General features: G+C 36.7%; 1 protein-coding gene across 4 annotated transcripts in view; it reads right to left on the reverse strand.

The window, feature by feature from the left end:
- The window catches only part of PPARG (peroxisome proliferator activated receptor gamma), a 141,700-nt gene that overhangs the window by 16,442 nt on the left and 101,670 nt on the right, over nucleotides 1-23,588 (reverse strand). For 3 of the 4 annotated variants that reach the window (XM_054595377.1, XM_054595376.1, XM_054595378.1), the window contains 2 exons: nucleotides 10,597-10,796; nucleotides 876-1,326 (listed from right to left, as the gene is read on the reverse strand). In XM_054595377.1, coding sequence (XP_054451352.1) covers nucleotides 876-1,326; nucleotides 10,597-10,796 — 651 coding nt within the window. The remainder of the gene's footprint in view (nucleotides 1-875; nucleotides 1,327-10,596; nucleotides 10,797-23,588) is intronic. The other variant, XM_054595380.1, reaches the window with a different exon arrangement.

The raw sequence follows: 23,588 nt of genomic DNA on the forward strand, positions 1-23,588 counted from the left end.
AAAGCTTACCTGAACTCCATTTCAATAATGAAAACATGTCGTTGAAAACAGTTTTTATAGAGCAAGATGACAGTAAAACTTTCTTCTATTCAAGTTGGAAACATGTGAGAGGCCAATGAAAGTAGCATTTAGTATAAAACTTGGCTTTTGGAGTTGGTTAGTTAGATCATGTACTTGCAAGGCCAAAAATACAATGAATTGCGAAGTAACTCAATTTATTTCTGTGCTCTGTGTTCTTTGGTTCAGATTGCATTCTTAACTGCAGCCAACCACCTCACAAAGGTACTTTAAGGGAAGCAATTAGAGGAATATATGTGAGAGAGTAGGTAGAGGTCAGTATATAGTATATATATGCCTTGTTTTCTGATATTGGAAAAGCAATTCAAAGAAATATCTTACTGATGGTGGGGTAGGAGCATAATTTGACCAAAAACACTTAGTAATGTTTTCTATATGCAAGTGAGTATAATCTTAAGCAAAGTTATACATGCCATTACTTAAATGAATATTAGAATGGCCTCCTGGAAAGGAAAGGAAAAAGACAAGGAAAAAGAATATAAGGAGAAAGAAAAAGGAGAGGAGGGCATTTATTTTCCATGTTTGAATTTGATGGGAAAAAATATTATGAGGGTTAAAAGAAAAGAGCCTGGATTAGCCATAGTCTTCAAACAACAAATCTATGATATTCTTTCTTGGTATTTTACATGCGTGGTGACACTTTTGGGGCATTATGCCATTGGCATTTTCTGTATGGAAAGTACCGTGAGTAAAGAGAGAAAAGGAACATTGATTAACATGAGGAAAGTGAAAAAAAACTTTCGGCCATTCCACCACCATCCCACCCTCTTTCAAGAAAAACCAAAGATGACTCTTACCTCCGCTGAGAATAATGACAGCTATAAATATTGCCAAGTCGCTGTCATCTAATTCCAGTGCATTGAACTTCACAGCAAACTCAAACTTGGGCTCCATAAAGTCACCAAAGGGCTTTCTCAAGCTCTTCAGAAACTCCCTTGTCATGAATCCTTGGCCCTCTGATATGAGAACCCCATCTTTATTCATCAAGGAAGCCAGCATTGTGTAAATGATCTCATGGACGCCATATTTTAGGAGAGTTACTTGGTCATTCAAGTCAAGGTTTACAAAACCAGGAATACTTTTGGCATACTCTGTGATCTCTTGCACAGCTTCCACTGAGCGAAACTGACACCCCTGAAATATGCGGATGGCCACCTCTTTGCTCTGCTCCTGCAAAGGGGTGATGTGTTTGAACTTAATTTTATCTTCTCCCATCATTAAGGAATTCATGTCATAGATAACAAATGGCTGTAAACAAAAAAAGAGGAAAAAGTGTCTGAGTTGGAGAATCCCAGTTTCTTTATACACATTTGCTTTAATAGCCAAACTCTTTAAAAAGTCAACAACAGTTAATAATGACAAAATATGCTTATCTCTTGATTATTCCTCCTAATTGTCTTCTGGGACCAAAGATATTTTATCAATTTGGGTCTTCTGATCCTTCAACTTATCCTGCAATACTTTACCTATGACTGGCTAATAGTTTAATTTCTGTTGTTTGAGGAATGTTTGTTTCTGATTTTAAAAATGACATAAAATATATTGTTTATCTTGGCTTTCAATAGAGTATGTATTTAACCTTCTTTAAAAAAATGATTTCTGCAGTTCAGGGTTGAACAGACCCACTTGAACATAAAGTAATCTTGCAATTTGAGATTAAATCTACAGTGTGCATGTAAAATATACTTAACTATAAAAAAATTGGTCTGAAAGCAGATTAGAAAAATTGAGCCAAGAAAATGTCTATTTCTTTTTTCAATGCTCTGGAAACAATCTGTTTCAGTAAGAGCAGATGTATAAGACCTGTAGGTAAGTGCTGCAAAAAATTGCAAAATAAAGAGTTTTGAACTTATTTTTCAAAATATCTGTCCTGAAAGGTTAAATAACCCATAAAACATGTGCATCAGTTACTTAGGTTTGCAACAGGCTGTTTTAAAAAGCAAGTTGTTTTAGTCATGAAATGATCTCTCTCTTTCATTTCTTTGTATAGAACTAACCAAAGGTTTGTAGTCATTGTGAAAACTCTCAAGGCTACTCTGGTTGAGGAGGGGCAGTACTCTATATACACTAGATATACTGAACTATATAAAGGATAAAACCCCAATCTTATTCAAATGAGTGTATATATGTAGAAGCAATGGAATAAGAGTTGCGGTACTTGGGTTCTAGCTTTTGTTCTGTAGTTAACTATGTGACTTTAGTAAAGTCACTTATCTTTCTTAGGTCTCACATTTCTCAGTTGAGGGGGGTTTTATAACTTCAAGTTTATCATCTCCTCTCTTGAGGATATTCTAGTTGCATTTCTCAGCAGTGTGTGTGTGTGTGTGTGTGTGTATGTGTTATGTATATGTATGTGTGGTGTGTGAGTGGATATGTGTGAACGTGCATGCACACATGCAGGTACACTGAAAATGAAGTCTCTGAAATGCTAAAAATAAAGTTTCTTTTCAACAGAGATGCTGAGAATTCTCTCCTGATTGGCAAGCAGAGAGGCAGATGCAATGAGTGGCAGCTATAGCCAGTTTCAAGAGCCACTGGTTTAGAGATTCTAACTATTAATCTCTACAGGTCTATGATTTTCACCAAACTATTAAGTCTGTTCTATGTAACACTAACACTAAGGACTCTTAGATGCTGAGTAAATTTCCAAACTTGGATATTATTTCAACACCATTCACTGGAGCTATTCCAGAAATTCTTACTTTTTTTTTAAACCAAAAAAAATCACTTCACTTACATTATTTAGCAAAACAAAAAGGAGAATGGATGTGAGGACCCAAGGATACGTTTCTTGGTGCCTCTAATTTTCCAAGTAAATCAGAAGTAAATAGTGCTTACTATGTATTTGAACATTTTACTTTCTCCCTCCCCACTTCAGGATTGATACTATTAGTGGGAGAGAGAAAAAGGTTAGAGTGGATAGTAAGTCACATTGGTGAAAATGTGCTGAGTTTCCCCAGAATGTCAGATTCTAATCATGAGAAAAACTTGCTTTTATAGAACCTAGAGAAAATGTGGTTTCTGTCCTCCAGGGGTTTTGTAGCTTATTATAGTTTGTGTTAATGAAATACTAGCTTTCTTTTGCTATGAGAATCTCATGGTATGGATACCTGAAAAGTCTACCCGCACATGCATGAGTACAAATTACATGAATATAAAATCATCACCTCTTCATATATGGAAAGACTGTACCCAGAACTACCCACTTCAGCTTCTGGATGAGCATCTACTCAACAATTTGGTTTCTTGGCACAGAATATATGCATAAAATTCTTCTACCTCCATGTAAGCAATTTATCTGGAACTATGCCCTGATAAATCACCCTGTGACTCTTCCCCTTGACTTCCCCTGTCCCCTCATATAAAGCTCCAGGTTCCTGTTTTTGAAACTCTGTGATAGTTGAGCATAGGGCACAAAATCCTGCTAATATTCTCTCCCAATTTAACAACAATGTGACTTTAACCCCTTGGCAATCGATGTTGGTCAGGATTTCCTGGCAGTAAACACTCAAGGACAGAGAAAGGAATCAGCAGCCCCTACCATTATGCCAAACCATTCAGCTTAAGAAAAAAAAAAAATCCTTTCAGCACTTTGAAAAAGTGATGAACTGACAGAAAATTCTGGGTATTGACATGAAAATGAACACCAGGTGAATTTTTGTTTTTGTTTTTCCCAGTCATATATGATTACGCTGTTTTCATTGCATTTCTGAAGTCTGCATAGATTCTTTCAGTCTCCATGGGGATCTGTCAAACTGCAAGAGTGATCACTAAGTATAATCTACCTTTCCACAGCTTACTTGCACATTTCACAATGGGACCTCCTTACCCTGAAAGCTGACCTCTTAAAACTACAGGTGGAACTAGGTCTGCGGAGTTTATCTTGGATCATTAATTTAGTATTACACTTCTGTAAAGTATTACATGTTTCTGTATTTTCTACAAAGCAAAGGGAAGGCTTATATGTTCTATTTGCTTGTACAGTATCATCTGATGATCTATCATTATAAAAGGAACCATATCATCTTCAAATTTGATCTTAATAATCTTACACTTCTAGTTTGGGGCTAACAATGTATTTATCTTCAGATATTCTACCAAATGCCTAGATGAGCATCTCTCCTTAACAGGAAATCATGCTTAATTACATCTAGGACATTATCAGGGATAGGTCCAGCTTTTGTGGGGTCTAAAATGTATACAGTCCTTGGGAACATTTACAGCAATTCTTGGGTTCAAGAATATAAATTATAAGAATAGAATTGCTCAGGTTCTTCTCAGAGCACTCAAAGGGGCTCTCTACAAAGGAGGGCCCCGAGGCTCAAGCCTCATTAGCTTTCTGATGAAGCTGCCTTTGGCCGTCATGATGCTTGTACTCCTTCTATATTGGATAGACCAGAAAAAGGTGAGAATGAAATGAGGAAAATTGTACTTGGACACAATGATTTTCCAGAGAGGAAAGTTTCTGTGAGGGAAAATTACAGAAAAGCTTTTTTGAAAAGAGACATCAAATGTACTTTATTTTTTATATATTTGGATTTTCAAAAATGGCTCCACATATCAAAGCTAGGATGGGATTAAGGGTATTGTTTTATATAGATAATTAAATTTAGTTATGGATCTATTATATGCCTCCTACGTAAAACACAAAAGTCCTGGGGAAAGCTGGCTAATAATGGAGAAACAGAACAATAGTGTACCTTGGAGCAGTCCAGTAATGTTAGCATTTTAACATAGGAGTTATGAAAGGGATTATATGTGAACACTCTAAATTTATAGCTTATTGAATAATAAAATGGCAAGCTAAAGGAGATAAATGAGAAAGTCAGCTAATAAAGCATAGATTATTCCAGTGATTTCTACTATGTGGGAGAGTGAAATTAGTGTAGTAGATAACTCTACCCTCTCACAATCACTTGGTAACTACGTAAGAGTTAAAAATAGCCTGGAAAAATGCGTGCCTCATCTGGTGCGGCTCTCCTAATATTCTTAGTTTTCTTGACAAATTAGAGCAAAGGTTCAAGGAAAGAAACTGATTTCTTAGGGCCCATCTTCTTCATTTTGTTTCCTTCTTTCTCTTTATACTTCTGACTGACTTTAATTCTTTTAGACACACATCGTTCTCCTTGATTAGCTATATTGGGTGAATTGTTAATCCAAAATGTGTTGGTTGGGTTTCCTCAACTTGGTCCCTGCCCCTGTTGTTCTTATTTTCCTCTTGTTGGGAACCATGGGATTTATGGAACTAAAGGGGTCTTTATCTGAAATCATTTATATCATCATTCTCTGGTTAAGTATGAATAAATTAAAGCCAAGAGATTTTCCAAAGTCAAATAGCTATTTATAGCAAACATGAACTAGAACTAGATCTAGATCTCCTGACTCATGTTTAGTTCACTTCTCTTTCTATAGCTTTCTACATGACTTCCCCATGTTTTCTTTTTTAAATAAGAAGAGTATTCTAAGAGGAAGTGGGGCTTTTAAACTGAAGTTCTTCTATGCTGGGATCTTGGAGGCAGTGCCTTTTGAACTGTTACATCCTAGAGGTGCTAGTTAAGCGCTGTATGTGTTGAAGTTAAGTTTGAAATTTTTAAAATGCAATTCCATTTTCTTGCATGATTTAGAGATTTAAGACAAACGAAAACCTAATAGGAAGAATTAGTCACACTCTAATGAACTAGCAGATAAACAGAGCTCTTTAAAAACCATCAATTGCCAGCCAAAGCATTACTCAGCTGGCAAACAAGGGTATTAGCCAACTGAATCTAATCATGAAAAAGGAAAAAAAATCCAAGCACTTTTCTTAACTATATAGAATATTATCTTTTTAATTTATTGTCTGAAATAATACTATTGGTTCAGATACATTATGTTTTTAGCTATTCCTAACAGTCCTGGCAATAAAGGAATTTATTTTATTAATATTAATATATGAATTAATAATCTTAGGAGCTCAAGTTCTTTAGTAACTATTGAAACAAAACAGTACTACTGTCCTGCTCTTTTTTATACTGGGGTTTCATGGTTTCTTTTCTCTGAGGATTTGTCTGTTACCTTCCTACTCAGGAGAGCAAATTCTGGCTCACTCAGGCTTTGCCACGGATAAAGGCGAAAGAGACCACTTTGTTCAGGATTTAGAAGCACAGATATCTTTCCAATAGTCTGAGTTATTAAATCTAATGGACACTGTAAATTTTAGAATGAGAAAAATTTAAAGAGTACAGACTATTTTCACAAAAGTTTACATTTCTATATTGGTTTTATTAATCAGTAGTTTCATATTTCATACACTATTTAGGAAAACCCTTTTCACAATGGCACTGTTTTGCTTTTGTAACTATAAAAACAGTGACACTGCATGTACCTATCATAAGTACCATGATGGGGTGCAAAGTCCAATACAGTACAAATAAAAAGTTTTATCCTTACTTGCAGATAGAGTGCAGCCAGGGCCTCACCATCACTCAGATATGGAGTGAAAAGTTGGCAGGAACACTAAGAGTTTTTCTATTTATTGTTTTATGATAAACCATGGCATCGAAAATGGTTTTTGAAAACCACTCTGTTTATTTTCATCAACAAACATGAGATCATGTGACAATGATGCATCCAGTGTGATCATCACATCAGGGTAATGGTCAAACACTGGGAACTTCCAAAGTCCATTCAGTTCTCAAACTGCCTTCAGGAAACACAGCACCCTAGTTCTAGCATATTTACAGTTTTAGAGTTCAGCAGGATCTCTTAAAGGAGCATCCTGGCCTGGAACAAGCCATTCAAAGGAAAATAGACTATGGGAGTCAGTTCATTCGTATTTTAGGTTGGCCAAAAGGCATGTTGCTTCTAAAATTCTCCTGTGATCCATGTTTGGTGATTCCGTATCCTATCTTTCTCTAGCTCTGAGCCTAAAATTCCCGAGCATTATTATTTTTTAGGCATGAAACGAAAAATACATCATATTCCAACGATACTCTGTTAAAGTTAAAAGAGGGGAGCAGGAACATTTAATTTATCTGTCCATTTATGTTTTGAAAAGTGCAAATTGCACCAGGGAATAAGATACAGGAGAAGGAAGTTAAGTTGGCAAGGGAGAAGCCCTGGTTGGCCACAGGCACATGCTGGTGCTGGGCATGAGGGGAAAGATTAGCAGGCATTCCATGAGAGAGAATAAGCAATGGTTAAATTGAGCAGCAAGACAAATTTAAAGAACGGCTACTTCAATAAAGTCATTTCCTTTTCCAAAGGTTCTTGGTAACTGGTCATCTGCTATACTGAAGAGCCTAACCCAGACTTGGTCTAGCTAACATGAATGACATCAGTTCATCAGGGTGTGTAATGAGACCCAAACTGCTCTACTGCACCAGCTATAGCCACATTTTCACATCCCCCACCCTCTCAAGAGTCCATACTTCTGCAAAACTTTTCCAATCAATTCAAATCTTAACTTTCATAAGTCTTGGCCAAGAGATAACATAACACCCCTGAGAAAGATGCTATCAAATGAATAACATGACCATGTAAGATAAAAAACAAATCTCTAGTCTCATTGGAAATCACATTTTGGACTTTTTTCCCACTCCCATCTTCCTCTCTGAACTCTTTCTTTCCACCAGTGCTTAATTTGATTTTGCAAGATAAGGAGAAAAGAGGGAGCCAAATAATTCTATTTCAGTTTTGTGTTGTCAGGGAATGGATTATTTTAATTTGGCCCAGTCTGTCTTTCCAGACCCTAATAAGAGGCAATTCTGCTTCTATCCAGATCATTAATGATGTCCAGTTTGGTGAGCAAATATTAGGCTAGTTAGAGGCCCTCTGTTGAAAGTCCAGAATTTCAAACACATAGGAAATAGTTTTTAACTCAATTAAGTAAATACATCCCAAGTAACTATTATGGGGAAAGTACAGTTACAGTTATTATAGGGGAAAAAATGACAAACATTTGGCCTCTTAACTTGAAAAGCCTATAATCAAGCATTTTGCAGCCCTTTCTCTTAAAATGGCTCAATACCTATTTATCTCATAAAGAGCCTGCAATTATCTTACTTTTAACTGAAAGGTTTAGAACCAAAGAATCAATTGGTGTGAGGTTTTAAAGTGATTTACAATGGCTTGGGCTCTGTGCCCTTCTGTAACAGAAGAGAGTATGTTGGCCACTGGTAAATTTAAATTCTTGACTACTGGAGAAAAACAAACAAACAAAAAATTTTAGACCCCCTTCTTCCTATCTTCCAAGTACAATGAAATCAATAGGCTTTCCAGCATGGATTGCAGGTCTGGACTGAGAGATAAAGAAAAGGTGAGAAAGCAGTTCCTGGAAACTAAATGGCCTGAGGCAAAACTGTGGTGTAAACAGTTTGTTTTAGGGCTCTTGTTATCACTCCTTTCCCAGTTCTGGGGCTCTAGCATCCACTTTCCTATCCCATACTGGCTCTTATCAAGTTGTTGTAATCTGCCCATTGTTAACCTTCTTTAGCCACATCAATCTAGCTTTCTTTTTATTTCTCTTTCTCTTCAAATGAACATAGTTTATTATTCATAGTTAAATCAGCTATGTAGAAGTCTTCGCTTGCTTTTGTCCTGTTATACCCTAATTTTTTCATTTAATAGATATATAGACTTAGCTTTACTATGATTTATAGTCTGTAAAAGTCTTCAGAGGACAGTCCTAATCACTATATTCTGGAAGAGTAAAATAGCACAAGGAAATTCTTCCAACTGTCAATATATTGGGATAGTAGAACAAAGTGCAAAATGCCTGCTGTTCTAAAAACTGGTAAAAATAAATCATAACTCAGAACAGAATGTTTTCCCAAAGTGATATTTTCCTAGTGCACAAGTCAACCTGGCTTGCTGCTAGCCAATAGAAAAGACTCGCTTCCATGAGGGAATGTCGTGCTCAGAATGTACTGAAGTAGTAGTCAGAAAGCCTGTATTATAGTTTTGGTTCTTTCACATGCTATGTGATCTCAGGGCAAAATGTTTAACCATCAATTTCCTGATCTTTAAAAAGAGGGTAATAATAGAAGCCATAAGATGGTCATATGTCTTGAACATATGAATTTGTAAGATTTTTTGAAATTGTAAAGATCTGTACACAGATTTAATATTGTTAAGGTATCAACAACCTTTCTTGCAGTCAGAAAACTCATTGTACTTCTTGGCCTTTGGCTCTTTATACAGCAATATCCCACAGGAGTTTTTTCTTTCTATTATCTGAATCTACTTTTATAGTTTAGCTAAAATGAAAAAATGACATCTTAAGATTGTTATAAATATACATTAAAGGGTAATCAAACTTTCTGAAAAAATATAACCGAGTGGGGAAAAGTTACACACATATGTTAAGTAATTGCATAGCTCTCCTAGAGGTGTTCATTTGAAAATAAATGATAGCATAAAAGGTCTATCAAGGGCTGGTATGGTGTATTCTGATTGCGTTCTCTGGCTTACTATCCTAAGACATGCTGCAGACATTATATTGAATCCTAGGTAAACTGAGGTACAGGCATATGATCCATCTGTCAGCTGATGGCAGAATTGGGATGAGAATTCAGGGGTAATTATATTTTGTTTTAATATGATTCCATTGTTGCTTTCTCAGCTTCCTATCAGGGAGGAGTTCTGTTTTTTGGAAAACTTGACTCAATAACAATTATAATTCATTCTGGGTTCTCTAAACAGTGGTAATCAATGAGGTTTCAGATATCTGAGAATCCACTAGATTGTCCACTGGAGTATCCCAGGTGGCTCAGAGCCTCACAGAATATAAAATTCATACATGTATATAAAGGATGATGCTTCCGTTATCCAGGAATTATCAACAGAGTGCTACAAAGAAAGAAAGGTAATATGATATCTGGAATGTATTTTTCTGTCCAATGTGGAACTTCATAAGAGGTATCTCTAGTAGTTCTCCTAAAAGGTAAAATAATGAGACTGAATACCTTTTCTAAATCTAAGTCAGGAAAGCAGGCCTGCATGAATGAATGCAGTTGTGACCAGTTACTTTTATGGCAAGAAAAGACATGGATCCTGAAAAAGGGTGGTGGATGAAGGGGGCTTGAGTTCATTCATTAAAGTTAAGATGACCTGCGTATGTTTATACTATTCTTGAAGAATTTATTGTATTTTGCCATGTATAATGTGTATCCATGGTTTTGTGTGCATTATACATGGGATTATTATACCCATGGTATGTAATCATTATACTCATGTATAATGCACATCCTTATTTTTCCCTCAAAAATTTGGGCAAAAAAGTGCCCATTATACACAGCAAAATATGGGTTGGAGAACTTGAAGGACTTTTTCTCATTTCAAAATAATGTTTACTTATCTTCTCTGAAGACATTTCCTTTCCTGTGCTTCAAACTCAGCCTATAATATGTAACAGCCAACAACCGAACAGTACTCTGCATGTGTGTGTATAACATGGTTAATCATTTCCTCAAAGGAAATAACAACAACAACAAAAATAAATCCAGCCACCCCAAATGAAGATGGTAGAAGAGAACTAACTGATTTATCTGTTGTCTTTCCTGTCAAGATGGCCCTCGCCTTTGCTTTGGTCAGCGGGAAGGACTTTATGTATGAGTCATACAAATGTTTTGCCAGGGCCCGGAGATCAGCAGATTCTGGGTTCAGCTGGTCGATATCACTGGAGATCTCTGCCAACAGCTTCTCCTTCTCAGCCTGTGGCATCCGCCCAAACCTGATGGCTACAGAGGAAGAGATATGACAGAATGAATCATTGAAATATTGCTGCTCCTAATGCATACTGTTCTCCCATAGCACTAGTGCCCATAGAGTAAAAGCCCCTTCTCCCCTCCACCAATCTCAAGTCCTGGTCTCTATCTACAACTTTGCCCATGTTTTTATTTCACTGCAACAGCATAGGCTATCAGTAAAAATTAAATTGTTCATTTCTTTTTTTTCTTTTTCTATTTATTGTTTAAATACACTTGTCTCTGTTTTCCCGCCACCACTTTCCCCTGCTCCACTAAATTGCTCATTTCTTTAATTTGAAAAAGTAATGTACGATCTTGCTAGGAAGGTGAAACCAGCTTCTACTCATCCCTCAAGACCCAATTCAAATGTCATCCTTGTGAGGCTTGCTTTGATTTCTTCAAGCAGAATTTATCATTCCTTCCTCGGTATTCCAATAGCCCTTCATGCAAACTTCAAAGATAGCAATCTTACACTGTACTTTAATTATTTATCTTACATGTCTATTAGTCCCACTATAGAATAACATCCTGAAGGCCAGGGGCAATATCTTATTCATCTCTGTATCCCCAGCACTTGACATAAAGTCAGATGCTAAAAGCATCAACATGTTTCACAAATTAAAGGAAGGAATTGTGCAGAATTCAAAGTTGTACATACACAATATTTGTTCTCAGGGAGTCTGTTCTATCTGTTTTGTCCCTGTTATAAAGAAATATGGATGGTCCTGGCCAGTGTGGCTCAGTTGGGAGGAGTGCCGTGGTTTTGAGTCCCGGCAGGGCACATGCCTGGGTTGTGGGTTTGGTACCAGGTCAGTGTGCTTACAGGAGGCACTCAGTTGGTGATGTTTCTTTCTCATGTTGATGTTTCTCTCCCTTTGTTTCCCTCCCTTCATCTCTCTCTAAAATTAATAAAAGTAAAAAAAAAATATGGATGGGTACTTTCTTTCATGTTATTAGGCTGAGAGTACTTTTATATATAGTGGAGAGAAGCCATAATTATCTCCCTGACTTGCCAGAAGTACCACTTAATGCTGTTTGACAAAAAGACAATTTTCTTTGGCTTCCTGTAGGGTAAGGATGAATGAAAACAGAAGAAAACTAAAGGAAGAAAGGCAAAGAGGAAGAGTTAAAAGAGAGTTGTTAAGTCCTAGGCTGGGGAAAAAATATTATGTGTTTGAAACCCTGCCAACTCAAATGGTTCTTCCTACCAATACTATCTGTAAAATATTATTAACTAATTAATTTTTAAACCAGTTATCATACCTCATTCCAGGTGCTTCACATGCTGTTGTATTTAAAACTTTAAAATTTAAAAAAAATTGAGATTATAATTGATATATAACAATATATTAGTTTCAGGTGTACAACACAATGATTTTGTGTTTGTGTATATTGTGAAATGATCACCAGAATAAATTTAGTTAATATCCATCACCATGCATAGTTACACATTTTTTTTCTCGTGATGAGAACCTTTAAGATCTCTTCTCTTAGCAACTTTTAAACATACAACACAACTTCATTAACTATAGCTACCATGCTGTACATAACATCCCCAGATCTTATTTATTTCATAACTGGATGCTTATACCTTTTGACCCCCTTCACCCATTTCACTGCCCTGCCCCCTCTGCCTCTGGTAACCACCAATCTGTTCTTTGTATCTATGAGTTAGGTTTTTGTTGTTGTTGTTGTTGTTCCACATATAAGTGAAATCATACAGTATTTGTCTTCCTCTGTCTGACTTATTTCACTCAGCATAATGCCCTCAAGGTGCATCCATATTGTCACAAATAGCAAGAGTTCCTTCTTTTATATGGCTGCTATTATAAATAATGCTGCAATGAACATGAGGGTGCAGATACCTTTTTGAATTCATATTTTTGTTTCCTTTAGATAAATGTCTAGAAGTGGAATTGCTGGATGATATGCAAAATATAATTTTGACTAATGCTACTTTGGGGCCACACTTTGGACTCTCTACATTTTCCCATAATAAGGACTGGACTCCTTGCATTTTCCCATAAAAAAGAACATTTGAATATCATATCCAATATTACCCTGTGCATAGCTCTACTATTACACTTATCATATGGTATCATAGTGATGTGTTTTTATGGTGGTCTCCTTCCCTAGACTATAAGCTCCTTGAGGGCGGAGACTGTTGTATTAATTTATATCTCTAGCACTTATTGGTGATGCTCAGTCAACAGTTGTTGAATATAGGAATGAATAAATGGATGGTACCTTGCTATATGTTTTTATGCTAAAGGTGGCATTTCTACCATAGACATAAAAGGACATGAACACATTTCTATCTTAGTACTTAGTAAATTTTATTTTGGATTTGTTAAAGAAGAAATTGCTTTGCACCCTCGAGCCTCAAATTCATAAATTCCTTTCAGTAGACCCACATTAAGCTTTGTAAACAACTAACATAACTATTGTGTTGTAGGGTCCTCCCTAGGGACCTCTGAGTTAGAGGAGAAGAGAGTCCTCTCAATTTGGAGACCTTTAAATTAAATTAGCCTGTATTCATTTAGTAAGTATATTTTCTGCATATGACCCCTTCAAATTGCCTTATTTTTTGGTCTAAAATTTTGTCTCTCTACTCCCTTTTCCTCATTCTCTTTCCTTTTAGTTCCACAGGGATGGGCAATGAATGGTTGCTCGCATTTTTATCGCAGACTCCCCAACCCTCTGGCCTGATCATTAAGTCCCTCAGGATATAACCTCATTACTTACTGTATTCTCTTGCACTGCACTGATCAAAATAGTTATCTGTAATGTTTTCTTTTCTCCCCTGCTATATTAGCTCCACAAAGGCAGGAATCTTGCTCATTATTTTATACTCAGCACTTAATAAAATGTCTGGCACTTGTTAAGTCCTTGTATAATATATTTTGAAATAAGACAGAAAAAAACCCTAGATAGCAAATTCCTTCAAAATCCTTCTCTGTTAAGCCAGTCCAATCATTTACTTCCTTGTACTGTTTGTTCCTTGTTCATCAGTAGTTCTCAGTAGAGGAGTGGGGAGTAGGAGAGAGGCAGAGCATATTAGAATCACTTCTTAAATTCTAAAATTATGTATCTTTTATGGGAAATTTTAATATGTCATCCCTATACCCAGTGAGAAATGTATCAAAAACTTCGGCGTTGGGACAGTTTAGAAAAAGCTTCCTAAATGATGGGCTCCTATTGTATGCAAATATTAGCTCATGTATCAAACTAGCACTATACTACTGTGTGGGCTTATGTCGTTCATTCTACGAGAACATACTATATAAGCACCTGGTTTTCTCATCTTTGCTTCTGGGTGCAACAAAATACACATAGTAGGTATACAATAAAAGTTTGATGAATTAAACTCCAAAATATCAAGTTTTGGAACAGAAAATGAGACTGTATGTACATTGGGAAGTTTGAGAAAGTGATCATGAAAGAAACACCCAGTAAAAATTATGACATATTAAAAGTAGAAGAGAAGAGAAATCAAGATGGCAGAGGAGTGAATGGAAGTCACACTGACCTCCTCCTAGGACCAACCTGGAATTACAACTAAACTGTGGAGAAATCACCTGGAACAAACAACTGAACACTAGTGAGAGAGGAGCCCTGTAACCTCAGAGAGACAGAAGAATCAGCTTTAGCACAACCTAACTGGTAAGGAGTGTGGTAGAGACTTGAGAAGGCAGGTAAGGCACCCACAGGCAGCAGCACCAGAAAGATATTGAAATGGCCAGTTGGATCCCCCTGAGAAGAGCAGGGTCTACCATAAGCAGGGATCTCCAGACTACACACCAGAGCCCAAAACGTACACAGATAACAACCAGCTGCAAAAAGCGGCAGGGTTGCCCTCTGCCCGAGAGAGGCAGCTGGAGATGCAAGAGTCACTTAAAGGGCCAATGCATAAATTTTTATTTGCAGCCACTGACTCTGGGCTCTGGCAAAGGCAGGGGCAGAGTGGGCTAGAGACGCCTGAGAGACTGGGGAAGGAGGCTTTGGGGAGAGAACTGAGAGAGTAGTTGGCAGGATCCTGGTGCTGACTCATCCCACAGACTGCAGCAGCCATCTTGCTCAGGCAGACCACTCCCCTAAGTGGCAGCAGCATGAGAGGACCCAATAACCCCACCCCCAGGAGGGCCTCTGCCCTGCCCTGTGGTGTCTAAGCCTGACTTCTGAGTGCAGAGTGACTAACAACTGAAGAGAACAGACACAGACAGTAGATTCCTGGAAGTCTCTTAAAGACTGCCTAAGGTCAGAGAGGGTCAACATCTGACATCATCAGAGGCAGGTCCAGAAAGAAAAAAACAGCAGTCTCCTATCAGAAATGTTCATACCACAAAGTCAGGAAATCAAGATAGATGAATTTAAGAAGTGGAAGCAAAAAACAAGAGCTCACAAATAATGGGAAGACAAAGAAACACCTTCCAGTCAAAGGGAAAGGAGGAATCCCCAGAAAGAGAACTAAATGAAATAGAGGCAAGTAAACTATCAGATCTGAGTTCTAAACAATGATTCTAAGGAAGCTCAATGAACTCAGTGAGCTCAGAGAGAATGACAAAAAACTACAGGGAAACTAGGAGGAACTTACTGAAAACTATATCACCATGAAAAAGGACATAGGAACTATCAATAAGAGACATGAGGAAATGAAGAATACAATTTCTGAATTGAAGAACACAGTAGAAGGAATCAAAAGCAGGCTAGATGAAGCAGAGGATCAAATCAGTGAGCTGGATGACAAGGTAGAAAAGAGCTCACAGAAAGAGCAAGAAAATGAAAAAAGAGTCAAAAAGAATGAAGAGGCATTTAGGGAAATGCAGGACAACTTGAAATAAAATATCTGTATAATAGGGATAGCAGAAGGAGAAGAAGAGGAGGAAGGGAAAGAGAACCTGTTTGAAAAAGTAATGTTGGAAAACTTCCCTTATTGGAGGAGAGAAAAAGTCACACAAGTCCAGGAGGCACAGAGGGTCCCATTCAAGAGGAACCCAATGAGGCCCACTCCAAGACACACCATAATCAAAATGGCAAATATCAAAGATGAACGGAGAATCCTAAAGGAAGCAAGGGAGAAAGAGGTAGTAACATATAAGGGAGCCCCAATACGGCTAGTAGCTGAGTTCTCAACAGAAACACTACAAGCCAGAAGGGAATGGAAAGAAATATTCCAAGTCATGAAAAGTGAAGGCCTGAAACCAAGACTGCTCTATCCAGCAAGGCTCTCAATTACAATAGAAGGCAAAAATAAGGAGTTTCCCAGACAAAAGAAGGCTAAAAGAATACACCTCCACCAAACCAGCACTGCAGGATATGCTAAAGGGACCTATAAGTGGAACCTAACCAACGATACAAAGATGCAAGGAAAATAAGACCAGCAACACTGAAAGGAAAAGAAATCAACAGAGACAAGAGGGAAGGAGGGAGAGGGAGCAGGGAAGAGGAAGGGAAGGGGAAAGTCAAAGAACATATAGCAAGGACTCATGGACAAAACCAAAGGGGAAGAGCTGAGGGAGGGAAGAAGGGAGGGGGCAAGGGAAAGTGGTGGCAGGTAGGCAGAGACAAATGTATTTGAAAAAATAAATTAAAATAAAATTAAAAAGAAAAAAAGAAGATGGAGAAAAAGAGTCTATGAATGCCCAGTTCCTTTCATGGTCATCAATACTTGATATTACCAATATTTTTAGTATGTATTAATCTGATTGTGACAATGATGTGTTATTTTAATTGTTCCTTTATTATTTGTTGAAAATAAACCTGTTTTTGTACATTTCTTGCCTATTTCTATTATTTTTAAAAGCTTTAAATGACCTTTTGGTATTCTTTATCCACTTTTTGATTAAATGTTTGTAGAATTTTTTTCCCTAAAAAAAGAAAATATCAACCTTTTTAAGATGTGTTGCAAATACCTACTATTCTATTACTTGTCCTTTAATTTTTTTATATGTATATTACTGTACAGTCTTAAATGTTTAATATAGTCATATTGTCAATATTTTACTTTATAGCTTCTGGGTTTGAATATGTTACTTCAGAGTAAGAAAAATATTAGTTGGTATTTTCTCTGAAAACTGCTTAGATTTTACATATTGATTTTTAACTCACTTGAATATTTTTTGTATAATGTGTGAAATAGTGCTCTATATTTGTTTTATTTCAAGTAATAGTGGTCCATGCACTTTATTTGTTGAATAGGCCTTATTTTCCCCATTGATTTGAAATATCAATTTAATCATATATTACATTGTTAGATATACACATTTGTTTCCAGAATGCTCATTATAGTTCATTGATCTACTTGATTATTTCTGTGCTGGTGTCATGTTGCTGAGGCTTTATAATGGATTTAAATGTTTTAATATTTTATAATGGATTTTGACATTTACAAAAGTAAATAAAATCAATCTGTATCTAAAAAAAAAGAAAGAGAGAAAGAAGAAACTCCTATGTTTTGCGACAACGTGGGTGGAACTGGAGAATATTATGCTACGTGAAATAAGCCAGTTGGTGAAAGACAAATACCATATGAGCTCATCTATAAGTAGAATCTATTCAACAAAATAAACTAATGAACAAAATAAACCACAGGCATGGAAACATGGAGCTGATTGAAAATGACCACAGGGGATGGGGAAGGAGGACAATGGTGGAAAGAAGGAGAAAGGACTAGACAAAGAACAGGTATGAAGGACCCATGGACATGGACAACAGAGTGGGAATTGACTGTGGGAGAGTGGGGCAGGGTGTGAGGGGTGGAGGAGGGCAAAGGGGGAAAAATTGAGACAACTGTAATAGAATAAACATGATTTAAGAATAAAAGTAAAAGAAATTCTAGTTTAAAACTTGGAGAAAATCAGTTATATGATGAAATAGGTGGCTAAAATCATCAAAAATCTTTTGCTCCTTAACTTTAGTTATATAACAGAGCACACAATACTGCAGCTTTACTCAATATATAAGTATTGAATGTCTATGCATGCTAGACATTGTTCTAGATTCTGGTTACATTTTCACAGGTAATAAACTATAAATATACACAAAAATTTTACATGTCTAGGAAAGCACTTTTTTCCTAATATGTAATCAAAAAAGTTAATTTAAAATAAACAGCAAAAGATAGTCACTTATTACATTTTCTAGTCCTGCTTTTCCATAACCTAACAAAATAGCCAAAAATAAACTTCTAAAAAGTAATTTTATAATTAGGAGGCATTAAAGAAAAAGTCTGTTGCTACAGTCTAAATAAAATGTGAATTTTTGCACCCCTATGTTCATTGGAACATTACTTACAGTAGCCAAGGTTTGGAAGCAACGTAAGTGCTCACTGGTAGATGGGTGGATAAAAAGTGCTGTGGTAAATTTACATAACAGAATAGTACTTGATGGCAAAAAAGGAAATCTTACCTGTTTTTAAAATATGTATTTTATTGATTATGCTATTACAGTTGTCCCAGTTTTTCCCCCTTTGCCTCCCCTCCACCCAGTACCCCCATTCCTTCCAGCAATCCCCCGTCCCTTAGTTCATGTCCATGGCTCATGTATGTAAGTTCTTTTGTTACTCCATTTCCTATACTATTCTTAATACCCCCCCCCCCCGTCTATTTTGCACCTACCAATTTGTGTTTCTCAATCTCTGCATCTTTTCCCCCATTCCCCCCTCATTTCCCCTCTCACCTGATAACCGTCCAAATGATCTGCATATCTATGACTCTGTTCCTGTTCTGCTTGTTTGCTTAATTTGTTATTTTGATTAAATTATTGATAGTTGTGAATTTGCTTCCATTTTAATGTTCATCATTTTGATCTTTTTCTTATATAATTCCATTTAGAATTTCATATAATAATGGCTTGGTGATGATGAACTCCTTTAGCTTTACCTTCTCTGGGAAGCACTTTATCTTTCCTTCCATTCTAAATGATAGCTTTGCTGGATAGACTAATCTAGGTTGTAGGTTCTTGCCTTTCATGACTTTGAATACTTCTTGCCAGTCTCTTCTAGCCTGCAAAATTTCTTTTAAGAAATCAGGTGACAGTCGTATGGGAATTCCTTTGTAGGCAACTCTCTGCTTTTCTCTTGCTGTTTGATTCTCTCTTTATCTTTAACCTGTGGCATTTTAATTATGATGTGTCTTGGTGTGGTTTTCTTTGTGTCAATCTTGTTTGGGACTCTCTGTGCTTCCTGGACGTGTATGTCTATTTCCTTCTCCAAATTAGGGAAGTTTCCTTTCATTATTTTTTCAAATACATTTTTAATTTCTTCCTCTCCTCTTCCTGGCACCGCTATGATTTGGATGTTGGTACTTTTAAAGATGTCCCAGAGCCTCCTTAGCCTATCCTTGTTTTTCTGGATTCTTTTTTCTTCTTGTTGTTCTGATTGAATGCTTTTTTTCCTTCCTTGTGTTCCAAATTGTTGATTTAGTTCTAGGCTTCATCCACTCTGATGTTGGTTAGATTGCTTATCTCCATTTTGTTTAGTTCTTTTTCTGAAGTTTTGTTCTTTTCTTTCATTTGGGTCACATATCTTTGTCTCTTCATTTTGGCAGCCTCGCTGTGTTTGTTTCTGTATATTAGGTAGAGCTGTTTTGACTCCCTGTCTTAAGAGTGAGGTGTATTGTAGAAAAGTGCATGGGTATGTTGGAAGGGGTAGTAGAGCCCTAGGTAATCACCAGGGTGGAGCAACCTGTGTCACAACTCTGTGGATCTGTGTTGGGGAGCACTTGGAGAGGGAACAATGGCACTGCCTGGCCTCTGGAGTTTTTCCCAGGAGGAGACTGTTTCCTGGTACTCGCCCTGTTGCCAGTCACTTCAATTTCTCCCTGTATGCCACTGGTGCTCTTCCTACTGTGGCTCTGGTGCTGAATCCCAGGAGGTGTGGGTCTGCTGGAGTCCTAAGTCCTCTGTGGGCACTTTAAAAGGAGTTTCTTGAGAATTCTGCAGTTTCTTCCACTGCCTCAAACCCCACTGGTTTTTACAGATAGAAGTTATGGGGACTTATCTTCCTGGCGCTGGAACCCTGGGCTGGGTGGTCTGGTTTTTGGCTGGGATCCCTCTCTCCCCAGGTATCTCTCCCAATTTTATCCATCACATGTGGATGCAGGGCCACCCGTTCTGCATCTCTGCTCCACTCAGTGCCTTTGCACCTCTCCACCTCTCCAGCCCTCCTACCTATCTGGATGAATGTGGTTTCTTTAAATATTTTATTGTTTGACTTCCATACGGCTCGATTTTCTGACAATTCTGGGTGATACTTGTTTGGTAGTACAGTTGTAATTTTTGCTATAGTTGTGCAAGGAAGTGAGGCTTGTTTCTCTATACCTCCATCTCGACTGAAGTCAAATCTTACCTTTTATAACAGCATGGAGTGACCTTTAGAGTATTATGCTAAATGAAATGAGCCAGTCAGAGAAAAACAAGTATCATATAATCTCACTTGTATGTGGAACCTAATGAACAAAGTAAACTAACAAACAAAACAGAAACAAACTCATAGATACAGAGAACAGCCTGACAGCTGGCAGAGGGGAAGAGGGTTGGGGCTGCTGGGTAAAAAAGGTGAAGGGATTAAGCAAAAAAAGCAAAAAAACAAAAAACAAAAAACTCTCATAGACACAGACAACAGTATGGTGATTACCAGAGGGAAAAAGGGGTGAGGGGAGGTGGAAGAGGGTGAAGGAGGGATAAATGGTGATGTAAGGAGTCTTCACTTGGGGTGGTGAACACACAACACAATATACAGATGATGTATTACAGAACTGTACACCTGAAACCTATATAATTTTATTAACCAATCACACTACAATAAATTCAATAAAATAAAATTTTAAAAAATAAAATGCGTATTTTTATAAGTTGAAGTTCCCTCCAAAGGCTAAAAGCTTATAAAAGCTTATAAATCTTCCCTCTCTGTCTGTATTTTGTCACTTATTATTTACTTCCTAACCCACTGCAATCTAGCTTTTGCCTCATTTAAATTGACTAAAACTTTGCTCTTAGAAGTCCCTCATTTTTTATCACAGTCAGAGACAGTCATGAGAGAGATTCCATGAACTCTCAGTGTAAATAATTATATAGGTGATTTTGGCATTTTTAGATACCACAGGTTCAACAAAAGGTATGAAAAATATATTTCATTTGGTGTGACTAAATTTGCATAAAACATGGAAATCTGAAATGGTAAATACAGATTTTTATTTGTATGCATTTTTTAAGGGAGAAAAAGCTGATTTTATTTTGTTGCTTTTGAGTCTCATTAATAATACTAACCTTCTTCATATTAGGTGATGATATAAGGCACAGAAAATGTTCAGAGCAGTATCTAGCACATAGTTATGCTTAATACATGCAGCTTTTATTATTTGTGGATAAAGTGGTCTAGGGCCACTATGGTTGCTGCAGGCTATAGATCAGTATGGTAGCCATGGCAAACTAACCTAGATCCTTCCCCACAGATAAAGGACAAAACCTGAAAACCCAATCCCTGTCTCTCTCTCTGTCTCTCTGTCTCTCTCTCTATCTATCCATCCTTCTCTATTTCTAGTTCTCTTTCTTTAAATTGTTTAGGGAATGTTGCTTTTTAGTGAAGTAATTTTTGAACCTCAGTGAATCTGAGAATCAAGATGAAGGAGGAATTCTCTTTTTGGATTGCTGTTTTCCATAAAACTAGAGTTAAAATTTAGAAGTAGAAGATGGAAGTTCTAGATTGAGGACCAGAAATATAAAGGCTGCTGTGCTCATATACAAACACATTTTTCCAAATCTTCAAACACTGATGATTAATTTTAAAGGAGAAGGAAAATGTTTCCATGAGTCACTGAGCAAGAACTTTTGGCCTCTCTGGAAGGCAGTGGAATTAACCCTGCACTTGAGGTAGTCAGGAAGTCTATGTTCTAGTTTCAGGTAGTGAAAAATCATCTAAGTGGCTTTTCTCCTCTTGTTTTCAATTGCTTTATTTATATAGAATGAGGGTCTTGGAAAAGATCTTTAAAAATCCCTTCCTTTAGCTCTAAACTTAGCTATAAAATTCTACAAATCTTTATGACATAGGACCGGAGAACATGCCATGCTCTCTCTTTTTTAAAGCATATTTGTCTAGTCTTTGAAGCCCTAAGAAAATGAAAGACATTCTATCTGTTCTACAGATCTAGCACATGTCACATAGAGCAACTTCTAGGATACCGGCATTCAGTGTTATATTTGGGATAATCACCTACAGAGAATTCATGTAACTTACTTTAAAAAAAAACCTATCTATCAGAATCACTATGTACCTATAGGAACAATGTTTGGTAGAGACTCATTAATTTCTGGTGAGAGTATATTAGCATACTTTTATGTAATATACTTTTACTGAACTGAATGGAACTAACTACTAGCATGTGACAGATTCAGCATTGTGTATTTATTACTGATTTCTTGAACACAAAAACCCCAAGCACATGGAATATTTAGATATCCTGTTCTTTGAATCTTAGAAACAACAAGGACAGTATTGTTAGAAACAATGTCAATAAGGACATTAGTAGTCCTTAATGACAATTAATAACACGTTTTAAAAACACCTAATTATAGGACCATCAATGATAAGTGCTACTTAATTACAAAGATAAATTAAAGCAGATTTTAAAAATAAATCAAAAGAAGATAGAAGAATGAAATATGTTTTAGTAAAAATAGTTTTGTCTTTCAACATCTAAAGGGTGAATTTGTAATGATATCATTTTGACAATTATTAGTAAGGTTATGTCTCATAGGCAGTTTCCCCACTTTTAACGTGATTATTTTGTAAAAGTTTTATCATGTAAATAAGTCTTAATACAACACTATTGTTTTTCATATAACTTTTGCCAAGTAAGTTATGTTTTTCCACCTCTCTTTCTTGAGGAAAAAAAAAACCTTGTGCATTTTGAGGTTTTGCAGAATTTGGCAATCTAATAACTATAATTTTCTAGGTCCTCTAAAGTAAAACAAGGAGCAGTCTGAACACCAGTATTATTTTTATGCAGGGATAACATTTTTCAAACTATTTTAGAGAACATTTAAACATTTGCCTAGGTTTCTTTCCAAAGTAGAGATAAACAAAACACCACTGCTTCACCTTCTGATTCAATCTCCAATTCCCTTAAGTCTTAATTGACATCATTGAATTCATTCATTGAACACATGTTTGATGCAAGACATTGTGCTAGGCAGACTGGATGGGGGGTGGTGGCAAGGATGAAAAGAACATGTCTAGTAGAGGAGATCCTAAATATGTACACAGGTTATTCTTTCTCTTATGTACCTCTCTTTACTAGTTCCTTCCTTTTCACCTAAGCAGATGTTTAAAGTTCTGACTCTAGTGTACCTTCCCTTCATGCTATTTTTTCCTTCACGATTGAAGTTATTGGGAGTAACTTTATCGGAGTAGTCTTCCCTCTCTGTCTGTATTTTGTCACTTACTATTTATTTCCTAACCCACTGCAATCTAGCTTTTGCCTCATTTAAATTGACTAAAACTTTGCTCTTAGAAGTCCCTCATTTTTTTTTTCACAGTCAGATGTGGGGGCCTCTTCTAAGTTCTACTTATGCTCTCCAGCAATCTCACAGCCTTTAATGCTGTTGATATTCTCTACCCTCTTCTCTTGCTGGTTTCTGCTTCTCTGGTTCTCTTTCTCCCTGCTATTTTTCAGACCTCCTTCCTTCACTTATGTTCTGTTCTTCGTAGTTTGATCTTCTCTGTAAATCACAAGATGTGCCAATGACTCCTGCCTTCTCTTTCCTGAGATTTGGATCTTTATTTTT

The sequence above is a fragment of the Pteronotus mesoamericanus genome, unplaced genomic scaffold, assembly GCF_021234165.1.
Source record: "Pteronotus mesoamericanus isolate MK-2021 breed Mesoamerican mustached bat unplaced genomic scaffold, CSHL_Meso_final scaffold_54, whole genome shotgun sequence".
Taxonomy (NCBI): domain Eukaryota; kingdom Metazoa; phylum Chordata; class Mammalia; order Chiroptera; family Mormoopidae; genus Pteronotus; species Pteronotus mesoamericanus.